Below are 14,478 nucleotides of genomic sequence, written 5' to 3'. Positions count from 1 at the left end.
TTTGATAGTAACAACATGTTTATTGTATCATCCAGCCGAGAATACAAGATACACAGAACACTTCTTAATTTAGGAGAATATGAAAACATCAGGCAATTCCTAGAGTACTACTACAAACAATGCCTTCACCTACAGTAAAAATCTAGCCATTCAGTCATTTTGGTCATCATCCCAGTCTTTCTTCCCACTTGGAGGCTTGGGCCCACCGGCTGGTTTTGCCATGATGATCTGCAAAACAAAATCCACAAGACTATACTTACAAACTCAAGCTTCAGAGTGAAGAGAAAGAATATTTCTCTATTACCCTGCTTCATTATTAGGCAATCATCACCAATGAGCAATCTGTTATTACACTGCATATGAAACACTAGCATATTGTTACTGTCCAGCAGGCGAGTTTTCCGCTTTTGTGGACACTAACAGCAGCAAAATTCACACACATTAGCAAGGGGCATTCTAAGACATGCACTTCAATAACCCAATGCTCGGAATGCAAAAAATATCTGCATGCATCACTGGCATAAATCAGTCAGTTTGGCACCTGATTTGCTATTTATATATGAGATTCGTCTTGCCAACCATCTTTATCCCAATTTCCTTGTGGTTTAGAAGCTTTAGGTCCACCTGCCAGTTTTGCCATTATAATCTAAAGTGGTCGATACGTAAAATATATATAAAGTTCAACAATGACATTTTCTACTACCTATAAATGAGAGCCATTCAAATACAGGAAATGTGTGTTCATAAACGAAAAAATCCAAGCATCTAGTTGCCTGGAAACATGCTAGAAGCCTCATTTATCTAGAATGTACTAATCCAGCATTTTCCAAGTATAATCATATAGCATTTTTAAAGGATTTATGTTTGGGCAAAAAAAAAAAAAAAAAAAAAAAGGTGTGGGGTGTGTGTGTGGTAGCTTTGGGCTCAAATAAATTTGGGAGAAGTTAAAGTCAGTTGGCTTCCCCCTCAGTAGAATTCTAAAACTCTGATATACATTCTAAATCTCAAAATCGGATACAGTATCAACTGCTTCCCAAATTTATAATTTTTTTTTTTCTGGGCATTGCCATATTTCATGTACAGAGTGCTAAGGGCACATAACAATGAACATCCTCCCCTAGGGTAAAACAAAACACAGCCTTCCCAGTTTAAAACCGAAATTCAGAAGTACCTGTGTGAGCAAGGCGCTTACCTGTGTTATTAACATTACTGTCTTGCTTCGACACCGACATTCAACAAGTTCCTTAGGAACTTCTACTATTAGAATTTCTGCTTACCTCATGCTTCAGTCTACTTAGCTTCTCCTGTCCCCTTATACTTTTGGTCCTCCTTTTTATTCTTAGCCACATGTTAACTTATAGAACAAACACTTCCTTAAGGCATTTAAACATTATCTCAGTTTAAAAACTACAAAAACATATTCTTCCACTAAAAACTATTTGAGGCACTGATATAAAAATATACTATTAATAAATCCAGTACACAGATATCCAGTCTCTGATTATTTTCAATGTGTTGAAACTGGATCTCCAGGTTCCATTTTTGGTCATCTTAGAATCTAAGAAAAAGTTCTTCCTTTACCGAAGTGAAATTTGTTGTGCTATAATTACAACCAACTGATCTGAGAATAAGTCTAATATCCTTTCCATTTTTACCTAAAACTTGCTTCTCCCACGATTAATTTGGCATGATTTTCACTTAATGCATTTATACTGTGTCCCTAGCAATTAAAATTTTCTACTCAGTATTTAAAAATTATTCGTTGGTTAATAATCACTTATACAATTTTGTAGGAAAATACATTTCATTAAGTTTGGAAAACACCTTTTTGAAAAACTATGAATTCTGGTTTATCTGTGAATCCAAAATAGTCTTCACCACTTTCCTTCTTTGCCATAATTCCTCAAAAATATTGGCAGAAATACTAAGATTTTTTATACCTTAAGATCTTAGTACCTCAAGACATAATCTGTCACAGAAGAAAAAAATTTAAATGCCAGGTCCTATCATCTCCACACTTCCTTGAAGGTGGTACAGTGGTTCCCCCTTAGATGCCTTCCAAGAATCCCAGTGGATGCCTGAAACTGAGCATAGTAATGAACCCTATATCTGTGCTTTTTCCCATACATACATACCTATGATATAATATATAAATTAGGCACAATAATATCTGATTCTACTCTTGCACTTTGGGACCAGTAAGTAAAATATGCTGACCTGATAATTGAAATGGCTAACAGACAGTGCACACAGCGTGGATATGCTGGACAAAGAGATGATTCATGTCCTGGAGCAGGACACCGTGAGATTTCATCACGCAGTATACGCAGTATACTTATAATTGCACACAATTTAAAAGTTATGAATTACTTATTTCTAGGATTTTCTTTATTATATTCAGGGATTGCAGGTGACTCTTGAGTAAACTGAAACCACAGAAAGTAAAACTGCAAATAAGGGAGGGAATACTGTAGTCTGCAATATCTGCCTCAGATCTTTATGGCCCTTCCATATTCCATATTAAACTTCCTCTCTAGATTATGTGTACAAAGGGGTTCTTAAGTCTAAAAAGTCTTGAAAACTATGAATCTATATCAGATTTATTTTACCCATTCCAGTTCCCAAATGGCAAAGGATTCTTTCACTGGCAAAATCTTCATTTTAAATTAGCTGAAATACATTCAAAACAATTTAAAACTCTAATAGAAGAAAAGTAAAACAATTTTTTTGGGGGGGGATACTTTGAATAGAATGAGAACTGTGTTCTGTTCTAGTTCCATGAAAATATACTTCTAACTATATAAACATTAGTATTTTTAAGGATCAGAATTTCACTTCTCACGCACCTGATCCACTCGAAGTACAGTGACAGCGGCATTAGTAGCCAGTTTGATAGCCCAGTACTTTCCCAGGTAAGTATCTAGAACACCAGCTTCCAACATGTCCTTTACAGCAGGAACTTCAGCCTGTCAACACAAAACTAGTTTTATTCTTTCACTTTAAATGTTTATGTGAAAATATTTGTACTCAATAGAAACATGGCTACTTAAATAAAACTAGAATAAGTAGCTAGGAAAAAGTTCTACCCCATCTACACTATAAAACAAATTTTAATAAAACAAAGAATACTAAATTCTCTATCAGATAAACTATGAAAAAGTTAACTGTTATGAAAATCATTTGCTCACAAATCAGAACATTTTCTGATTTTCCTTTTAAACTTAATACGTCTATTTTTAGGTTGTGCATTCACAAAATAAAACAAGTTCATGGTGTTTTTTTCAAATACCTCAATATCTAATCCAACATTTTTATTTCCTTCTTGATGTACTGCATAAAGTTTAGAGATTACTTCATTGGCCTTAACTCCGGAGTTTTCCGCCAGTGCCCGGGGAATACCTTCAAATGCCTCAGCAAACTTCTTAATGGCATACTGTTCAAGTCCAGGACATGTCTAAAACAAAAATGTGCTTATTACTCAATTTTATTCGAACAACGACAAGAAAGTCAGTTTGTACATAGAAAGCCATATACCTCTCCATACGATGTGATCTGTTTGGCTAACTCAATTTCTGTTGCTCCACCTCCGGGTACAAGACGTTTATCCTATAATACGTAGTTAAAAAAACAAAAACAAAAAACAGAAGTCACCAAGAAGCAATTTCCAGTTTTCTAAATCTTTTCAGATTCCAGTACTCCACCAGACTAGAGGTTTTAATCAGATTCAATTACAAGTTTTATAAAATTCAAATTCCAGTTATGAATGTCACAAAAACGGCATGATTTGAACAAATTATCTTACTGCACCATAGTGTCTGGTATACGAAAAAGAAGGACCAAAGTTAAGAATGGGAACATCACTATGCAGTTATCTGTATTTCCAGATATAGCACTAAGAATAGCGCTGAAGCAACTGAAGGTATATTATAATTGAAAACCACCATAAACCATCTCTTTAAAACAGTTATATATTAAAAAAAAAGCCTTGATTTGCTATTTACTCCTTTTCATATTTCATTTTAGAAAATTCATCAGCAACAAATACTTAAGTGGAGTCTTAAGGAAAAAGGTGCTTTGCTTTACACAGCCATTCATTTTTCATTTTCAAATTCTCAGAATGTCTGCCAACTGTGTTTTTGAGAACTTACAAATACTAGATTAAGATGAATGCTGATACTGACCCTTGTGAGAACTTTGAAAGTATTAACACCATCATCTACTGCCCTCTCTATATCATCCATGAGATTGTCTGTAGAGCCTCGAAGCACTATGGTAGAAATGGCACCATCTTCCTTTTCTGTCAATAAATTAAATATATTTGGGGATTAGTAAAAGGAAATGAACTCCCCACACTTCATATACATATAGTTTACCACGACTACTTACCATGCTTAAAGACCACCACCTGCGTATCTCCAACCTCTGAGAGGTAAACACTGTCACAATGTCCCATTTCTTCAAGGACAGGAGGAGTCTGCGAGAAAATGACTCTTGTAATAAAAATAATTCAAATAGGTTCAACTTTCTTTTAATATTGTCCAAAATACATACCAATCTAGGAAGAGCTGTAGCACCAACTGTTTTACATAATCTTCTGAGATCCCATTTTGAGTTCAGCCTTTAAAAAGCAAAACAATGACCTTAACAGAAATTTTAATTCCATGAGATACCATAGTAAAACACAAGAGATTAAACAGGAAACTGTACATTGGACCTCAGGTCACCTTCTTTTGACCCCGAAGTTTCAAGCTCAGAATGGGTCTGGACTGCACGGTGCAATCCAGTCACAGGTGTTTAGGGCATTATTCTAGAACTGGGAGAGTTCCAGTCTCCTTAGGATGTCAAGGGTTCATAGTTCATAGTTCTGAAACACTAAGGAAGCCCTGGTATAGAGAAAACTTTTGCTTTACTTTGGGCAACTGCGTGTTCTGTGAGAAGAAAAGTGATTTACTCTGCACATTATATTAGGTGCTTGGAGAGGTGGGAACGGGTGGGTGAACTGTCTAGTGTAAGCCTCAAATGTGTTCACGAATTTAAAGCTGTGTTCCTGACCCCACGCTCCAGCTGGCAGTGTGTACCAGGTCTGTGTCTGGTCTCTTAAGCTCCTCCTCTTGCTGGGAACGCTCCTCCCTCTCCCTCTTCAATCAACATCTGCTAACTGGTCCTTCAGCTCTCAGCCTAAAGGTAAGTTTTCTCAGAGGTGCTTCCTGTTCCCCTAGATCAAGTTAACTCCTCTTGCCATGCGATCTAATACCTCATACTTTCCCCCTTCTAACAGTCTTCATGGTGTGTTGAATTTATTTGCTTGGTGTTTCACCACCCAAAGCCATTTACAATCCAGGTTAATAGAATGCAGTCCCCTCTTACCTCACCAACATGATATTGTATTTGTTTGCATAATGAAGAGCCATGTCTGCCACTTTGCCACCTGTTACGACGACATTTGCACCAGTACCAGCAATAGCTCTGACTTGCGCATCCATGAGATTTTCTTCTCCCTTACTAAAATTCATCAATTCTTCAGCAGTCTTTATCAATACCGTTCCCTAGCAAAATAAGTGAGGATTTTCTTTAAAACCATTTCACCACACTGGTGTTCAAAGCCACAGAATAACATCTTATTTAAGAAATAATTTAAAGATTTGGGAGAAAAATATGAAGATAAGCATGCACATATTATGAAGCAGAATACAAAATTTGTATGAAATTAACAGAAATTCAGCTTGTTCCTAGACCAATGCCCCTGCCCCCAACACTTATATATTTGCTCTTTGACAGGCACTTTGATGGAAAAATTGGAGAAATACACTGTACTTTTATGTTTTTTGGGGGGTTTTTTTGCTGTATGTGAGCCTCTCACTGCTGTGGCCTCTCCTGTTGCGGAGCACAGGCTCCGGACGCGCAGGCTCAGCGGCCACAGCTCACGGGCCCAGCCGCTCCGCGGCATGTGGGATCTTCCTGGACCGGGGCACGAACCTGCGTCCCCTGCATCGGCAGGCGGACTCTCAACCACTGCGCCACCAGGGAAGTCCCACACTGTACTTTTAGATATGTTAGGCAGGTATCCTGACATCTGTCTTCTGATGAATGTCAACCAAAACAACGTTGTGGTTCTCAAACTTTTTCTAAAACGTGGACTAAGTGACCAGCCCCACCGCACTCCACACCTGTGAAACTTCAAAAACCATCCACAACTCGGATTTCAAGAATTCTAGGGATGCAATCAACAGTGACCTATAAACATATACTTCAAACTTCTTAACATGTATTTTTAAAAACAAACTTCAGGGACTTCCCTGGTGGCACAATGGTTAAGAATCCGCCTGCCAATGCAGGGGACACGGGTTTGAGCCTTGGTCCGGGAAGATCCCACATGCCAAGGAGCAACTAAGCCTGTGCACCACAACTACTGCGCCTGCACTCTAGAGCCCGGGAGCCGCAACTACTGAGCCCGCGCGCCTAGAGCCCATGCTCCGCAACGAGGGAAGCCACCGCAATGAGAAGTCCGCGCACCACAAAGAAGAATAGCCCCCGCTCGCCGCAACTAGAGAAAGCCCGCACACAGCAATGAAGACCCAACACAGCCAAAAATAAAAATAAATTTGTTATTAAAAAAATTTTAATGAAAAGCACACAAATACTCATTTTCTTCACTGAACATTTAACCTGCTGAATTGTGTAAGTTCTACTAGAAGTCAAGAGCTGTTTATTAGAATATAAACAATACTGTCACCATCTAATGTTTCAAGTTTTGTACTCAGTATTTGAATTAGATATTCAAATATAAATCTGATTAAAAAATAAACATGACCTGGCAATTTTAAATAATTATGCAGTATTCACTGGATTAAGAGGAAACTCTACCTCAAACTTTTAGAATCATTAAAACTCTCTGAAAGGATAACCTCAAGTTTTTACCTTTAAGGTTCTGAAATCTACATACCTTAGTTTCTGTTATCATTCCATCAAAAGGACAAGAGTACACTGCTATTTTTGCATCTTTGACAGATGTTACATCACCTTCAGTTTCCTTCTTAAAAACCATGCCATGCAATACTGAAGAGGAATGGACACCAGAGCCCTAAAGAGTTGGATATCAAAATCACCAGTGCTTTCATGAAAATAACATCAGGGCTAATTTGTTGATTCTGCATGCACCAAAAATATTAATTTCTAAATAACATAATATACAAAGGCAGTGACTCCTGGGGATGAGTAGCGTGGTGGACATAAAGCATACCAGTCTGCTCAATGCAGGAATCACTGTGGCAACGGGCCACTGTTATGGACGGGGGTCCTTCAGTGTACTGGGAAGAATCAAAGAACAACTGCTCTAAGCCATTCACTCACTCTGTACCAATGTACCAGGCAGAATAGGAATCAAAGCCAAGTTTCTGATTTCACAAGCTTACCATGTAATGGCGAAGGGGAAGGCAGTGCATGGATAAAGTCAGAAAACACCCAGCACGTATATTAACACACACACACACTTACAGCTAACACATGTACTAATGTAAGCTAAACTCGGCTACGTTAACAATCACATGTGTAAAATCACTACAGTTATATAGGTTTTACTGTATCAAGCACAATATTTTTATCAAACACATACTCTTTAAATATTAAAAGTATGAATTTTATTATTATAGAGCATCAGAAAAACTTGAACCTCATTCAAAATTGCCTTCTAAGCTCATTTTTGTAAGTCAGCATATATCAAGATTGCAAATAATTAATATTTTGTTTATGCACTATTCTCAACCTTCCAGCTATCATGGAAAAATGATGACTTAAGAAGATAATATGTTGATATCCTTTTAAATTTAACAAGTGATAGTATTACAATCTAGCAATATCCAAATGTTACCACAAAGGCAGGAAGTCCTAAGTGCCTAAAACCCACAAGGTAAAATTTAGATTAACAGAATTTTTTTTTTTTTTTGCAAAAAAAATCTGATCTATCTAAATAACATTAATGCATTTTCTAAACTTACCAGAATCTTACAAACTCTGATGTTATCAACATTGAAGTGGCCAGAGTCAGGAAAAATAGATACTGTTAAGAAAATGAGACATATCAAAAGATATATTGGGACAACAGAGAAAATATCTTAATCACATTAAGACATTTTAATCTTGGATCTTTTCATTTACTGATATGTACTCACCACATGCCTGAGCAATAAGTTTGGCCAGAAATGCTTCATTACCATATTGTTTACTCATTATGGAGGTATGAAGTAGAGATGACACTTCATCAACATCATGAAGATTTTTTGCAGAACAACACACCAAGCCAGGAAGAATCTCATGGGCTTTTTTGCAGGCTATTTCATAACCTTCTATGACCTTAAACGTAACGAGCAAAAATGTTTCTTCAAAAGATGTAATTTTGACATGACTTAAGGTAGCTTATTTTGGTAACCCAATGAATACAAATCTTTATTTTCAATAGAAAAAGACAAAGCACACTTCCAGAATAACATTCACGGCACAGCCTACCATTTAAGGGTGCAGGCTTTGGTGAGAGCCCAAATTTGAATCCTAACTGCCATTACTAGCTACTTGCTCAAGGTTTTTCTAACTTAAGGCTCAGTTTCCTTATCTGAAACAAAACAGGATTACTTCTAATAGGCCCCACTCACAGGGCTCTTGTAAGGATAGAATGAGACACTGCATGTGAAGCATATGTACTACAATGCCTGGCACAGAGAAAACTGCTCAAAATTAGCTATTACTAATGACTTTTATTTAGTAGGTATATATACATAAGCAAATATGAAACAGGGGTAGGTTATAAAATGAACTCACCTCTGAAACTGACAGGCCGAGTCTCAGAAGCTCTTCAGCTAATTCTAGAAGAGCTCCAGCAAAAACCAGAACAAAGTTTGTGCCATCTCCAACCTCCTGCTCTTGCATGTGAGAGGCCATTACAATCATTTTTGCAGCAGGATGCTGTACCTGACAGAAGGGGTTTGAATTTGAATATCAAGCTAAAACATTTGATCCTTAAAGCAAAAGAAAATTGTTCATTTCCATTTCTTCTTAAATTAATAGACTCCAATCTCCCTATGGGCCAGGTAACTCACTTGATCACATTGCTACACACTACTTATAGTGCAGTCATAAGACAATCCAAGTCCGCCTAGGCCTATGAACACGAATGCATCACCATAAATGAAAACAACTTCACAGACACTGTCTTTTAATGGTCAGTCACCCAGTTTGTACACCTGCATGAGGTTCATAACTTTATTATATATTCACTAAATTAAAAAACCAAGTAATTCCAACCACTAAACCTAAGCCACTTTTAAAAAAGGCTTCAGAAGTGCTAAAATAGATGTCATTTAGCTTCATCACAAGTCTCAATTTTTATGTACATTCTTTTTGTAAGGGGTTCTAAATTATGGTTTAAAAGAAGGAGAATATAAAATATTTCTTAAAAACAGCATATCAAAATTTTAAGTGATCATTCCTTAGGATTTAGATGCTTTTTAAGAAATAATCAGAGTAACACCTGATAGCACTGAGAAAACTAAAAAGCTGACACTATAGTTTATTATGAAGACAGTATCCCCGTCACACCTGAACAACTCCTGAGAACATCACAGAGTACAACATTCACATTCACAATGACAAGCCCCTCCACAAATATCTTGTGGAATTAAATTTGTTTTGTTCAATATTATTACTTCAAAACTATACTGTTATTTAAGAAGTTGGAGAAATGTTAACTTATCTATGGAGTTCTGTCTAAAAAGCATTAAGCTCTGGTGCTTTAAGAGCTAAGTTCAGGAAAATTCCCTGAGATTGAACATATGCTTCAATTAGCAGCTGGCTGAGGAATGGTTCTCTATGTGTTCAAGTGCCAGACTGTCCTCATACCTCGGCTGGCAGTATCTATTCTACAGATTCTATAACATCAAAACTGCAGGTGAACAAAGCAAAATTCCACAAACTGATTGTTTTATCTTCACAAAGACAATTAAAAAAAAAAACCGCACCACTATTTTCAAGTATCAGATGTTTCTACATTATGGAATAATTCACTTCAGTGTCACACTCTACAGAACAAGACAACATATTCAATTTGATATGATTATGAGCAAATATATTTTTTATCACAACCAATAATTCCATAAATTAATAATTTAGGAGATTTAAAATTTGAGTTGCTAATATGTTAAACATAAAGAGGACTCTTTATAATTAGGAAAATCTGTAAAATGAATTTTCAGGTTGGGAATAAAAAAATCCCTTATTATCCAATTTGAAATAAAGGTTCTTTTATGTTAAAATATACTGAATTTTTGATGTCACCAAAACATTTCTTGGCTTTTTTAAAGAAGTAACTTACTTCTAGCTCTCTTAAAACAGTCGCTGCATCATTTGTCACAAACAACTTCTCCAGGTGGTTGATAATCATTTTGTTCATTCCTCAAAAGTAACAATTAGAAAAAGAAATCCATTATTACTCAAACCCTTCTCCAAATACTGGGAAAATCTAGTCAAGAAATATAAATTTATATCCATTCCTAAAAATAACTTTGTAAGAACTCAAAACATATTATCTATTCTTTAAGGTTATCTCATAGTCCTATGGCTTTGCCTGACTGCACACCTGTACTCTTTCCTTTTTAATCTCCTATAATGTTTATTAGCGAGGATGCCAATTTTGTCATATTTTTGTTCAATTAACACAGCATATTAACATGTACAAAGACTGAAATAATCTACTTAAAAGTACACTTACTTTTTTGCTTATTCCATAAATCTATATCAATTCAGTCAATGGTAGGAGACAAGAGAGAATTTTTCTCCCTTAAATTATAATGTCACTCTATGTAAAAGACCTGTTCCACATCTGCAACCGTGAACACTAGGTACTGCCTCAATGGTGAAAGCACCATAACTCTTCTATCCTCTCAATAGGACAAAACGTAACATTTGGATTCCAACTTTTCTAAAAAGATCTGAATTGCTGATTAAAGATTAGGAACACTATACTGGTGTCACCGAGCTATGAAATAATTTTCAATGCCATACTATATTATGGCTAAAACTCTCAATTTACATATAATATCCTCAGAACAAGTTTGAAAGAGCTAGTACACAAAATTCTATTACAGTACTGTATCTTTTAAAACAATTTAGAAATTAGAATTTAGAAATTACCATTTGGTCCATATGCTGTACGAGTTGTCTGGGCAAGCTCCTTGCAAGCCTGTATGTTCCGGTACACAGCCTCTTCTAACCCTGAAAAATGCTGTCAAAGAAAACTTCTGATCAGGCAGGACAGTGAATCTCAGTAATTTCTTCATCTGTAAAATGGGGTAATATAATAGTACCTGTTTCAAAGGATTGTTGAAACTACCAAGCAAGATTTATATATGTATGATGCTTGGTATTCACAAATGATCCACAGATTTGTCCACTAGTTGAATGAATAAAGCATGACATTTTTAGGGACCACAGGTACCTACTTACACATCAAAACATAAAGCCTATAATTTTTAAAAAATGTAATGAAAAGTGCAGGGAAGAGTGCTAAGATTGATTAGAGAAAGCAAATGAGCTCTTGCAGATAAAAATACCTTTTCAAAGTTTATCAGTACTTTCTAAAAGTTGAAATGTGGTCATGAATATTTATTGTGTTAAAACCTGAGCACTGTAAAACCAGCAGTTCTATGTTCACTGGGAATTAACATATCTGCCTCATAAATTTTTAGGAACCAAAGCATACAGATTTTGAATGCTCATTTGAACTGCAATATAATTCCAACATGTACACATTGAAAACTGCTGAATTGGTCACAGTACTAAAATTGTCAAGTTTTACACTGGACTTCTTTTAGACTTGGACTTTACCTGTGGTCTCAGATAAATTTCAAGAGCCTACTGTTCATGTGAACATTTTTCTAGAGCTGCTTTGCCCAAGAGAGTAGCCACTTGCCACAAGTGGCTATTTAAATTTTAATTAATTAATTAAAAATTCAGTCCCTCAATTGCACTAGGCACAATTCAACTGCCCCGTAGCTACTTGTGACTAGTGGATACCATACTGGACAGTCCTGATACAGAACACTTCCATCACAGCAGACAGACAATACTGTTCTAAAGATCTCCTGCCTTACACTCTTGTTTTTCCCCCATCCCCATTCTCTGAGGAACAGTCATCTCTGATCATAAATCAGATCCTGTCAAACCCTTTAATGACTTCCCATCACTTAGGGAAAAATGTAAAGCCCCTGTCAGGGCTAAATGTGTACGCACATTCTAACCCTTGCCTACAACTCTTCTCAATTCATCTCTTACCGTTCCTTCCGTTGGTAAGCTTCAGCCCTATCACCTTTCCTGTTTTCTTTTAGCAGGTCACACTCATTCCATCCTCAGGGTCTTTGTACTCACTGGTCCCTCAGCCTGGAACACTTCTGCCTTTAATCTTGGCCACTAAGCACCGAGCTGAGAGTTCTTTCCTGAACATCTTAATTGTTCTATCTACCCCAACCCTTCCTTTTTAATTTTTTTTAGAGGCAGACTTTATTTCCTTTATCATTATTTGAAATTACCCTTTTTGTTTATTTGGTCATTTATTATTTCTGCCTCAGAAAAATAAAAACCATGGACGTTCTTCAGCCTTTAAAAAAAGTGAGCAATGTCATTTTCAGCGAAGCTCTTTCACCAATATTTACATTAAACCTTGATATTTACTATATTCACAACATCCCCAAAGTGCATCATGCCAACAAGAACCTAGTTCCCTAAAAAATAAACCTGTTACCATAAATGGAACCACACTATCTATATACCTTCAACTATGCACAGAAAATATGGGGGATAAATAAAGAACACTACCATTTGCAGACAAGAGACACATTTATCAGTAGTGCTTTAAGATGTTTTTAAAAAACTAAGCTTCAGAAATTACTTCCAATATCTCGCCATAAAACAAAGCAGCTTTATTTAGGCCAGGGTGTCCCTTACCTTGTGGGCTGTGATCGTTACAACCCTTTTCGTCCAATCTGCTCAATTTAATGATGAGAAAAGCAAGACCCAGAGGGATAAGTTTTACATCAAGCTAGCTAACCTAAGCTGGGAACAGAATCCATTCGCATTGTAACCACTGTTTATCCTACTATAACGCACTGCTTCTGCGAACTAAATGGGGAGCCCGCTGTTTCTCATTTAGAAAAAAGTTGCCAAGACAGGCCCTTGTCCCTCTCTTAACCGCACCACCCACTCCCTGAACTGTGGCAATCAGCTTCGCAGTTCCCAAAGCAATTGCACCTACGTTGTTTCACCTGTGTCGCCTCCTAAAGGAGAGACTCATCACCCCCGTTTTACGGATGGAGGGAAAATGCAGGAGCGGCCTTACATCTGTCCGACAACCAAGTACAGAACGCGGTGTCTGCGGCCTCGTCCCCCACTCGCCGTCTCTGCCCGCTCGACCCTCCCCGGCGTCCGTGAAGAACCAAAATGCCCGCGGGCCTCCGCGGCAGAGCCCTCCCGAAAACACCTCCCTTTCTGGAATCTTCTCTCCCTCCGACCGCTGTGTCGGGGGAGCACGCCCGGCCCGTTAGTACGCCCTTCTCCTTCGCTGCGGCCGCCGCTGCCCTACGCCGACTCTCCCACCTCACTCCTCCTTCCTCCTTTTCTTACCTTCGCTCCCTCCTTGAGCATCTGGGCAAAGCCCGGGGCCTTGGGGACATGAAGAGCCATGGCCACTACGCAATGAGCAGCTCACGCGCCCGCTCACACTATCCCGAAGGAAGCCAGAGGCGCGCACAGCCTCCTGGGAACGCAGCGTGCGGCGGCTTCACGCTCCTCCTCTCTCTCCAGCCGGATCCGCCCCTTCCGCCAACAGCCTGGTCTGAAGCCTCGCGAGAAGGAGCACTTTGCGCAGTCAGAACTGACTTGACGATCCTGGATCTGGTCGATCGATCGGGCGGGTTGCGGAGCGCGCCATGTGTCTTCCGGCCGACGCACGCGCAGCCAGCCGGGCCGTTGTGGCACGCTGCTGATTTTTCTCTTTGACTAGACTCGGCACTCGGGATGTTTGAATTTTGCTGGTTCTGACCTGGAAGCCACACCTTCCAAGATTACCTTACTTGTAATCTTCCAGACCCTCGCCTAACATCGGGGCAGGTGTGCGCCGCCCCGCCCCCTTTTTTTTTCCAAGGCAGGGCACCTTCCTTCATCCCCCAAATCTATTCGTTGAGCGTGTGCTCTGACTTGGGTGCTGTAGCAGCTCTGGGGACTTGAAGGTGATAATTAAAATCTGTAAGGATAACTGTATACTGAGTACTCCTATGTGCCAGGCTCTGTTACTTGTTTTATGTGCGGTATCTTAGCTAATGGTCAATCTTACGAGTTAATTCTTATTATTTCCATTTGGTAGAAGGGGGATTTGCAATTTACAAACGGTAATTTGTACAAGATCACAGCGCTAGTAATGTTAAAGCTAGGATTCCTACC

At 38.2% G+C, this 14,478-nt stretch overlaps 1 protein-coding gene across 1 annotated transcript; it reads right to left on the bottom strand.

Annotated features, from left to right (window-relative positions):
* Nucleotides 1-13,816, bottom strand: CCT8 (chaperonin containing TCP1 subunit 8). The gene is made up of 15 exons (XM_081235994.1): nucleotides 13,663-13,816; nucleotides 11,179-11,269; nucleotides 10,361-10,440; nucleotides 8,812-8,961; nucleotides 8,169-8,349; nucleotides 7,995-8,056; nucleotides 6,944-7,081; nucleotides 5,368-5,546; nucleotides 4,552-4,618; nucleotides 4,387-4,474; nucleotides 4,182-4,297; nucleotides 3,535-3,606; nucleotides 3,290-3,454; nucleotides 2,847-2,966; nucleotides 1-228 (listed from the first exon to the last, which is right to left on the bottom strand). The coding sequence occupies exons 1-15, from the start codon at nucleotides 13,720-13,722 to the stop codon at nucleotides 151-153; spliced, it is 1,647 nt and encodes a 548-aa protein (XP_081092120.1). The 5' UTR covers nucleotides 13,723-13,816; the 3' UTR covers nucleotides 1-150.
* Nucleotides 13,817-14,478: the final 662 nt, after the last annotated feature.

This window comes from Mesoplodon bidens (genome assembly GCF_964165515.1).
Source record: "Mesoplodon bidens genome assembly, chromosome: 5".
NCBI lineage: Eukaryota > Metazoa > Chordata > Mammalia > Artiodactyla > Ziphiidae > Mesoplodon > Mesoplodon bidens.
Note: the sequence above shows the minus strand (reverse complement) of the source record. Positions and strands in the feature narration are given on the sequence as shown.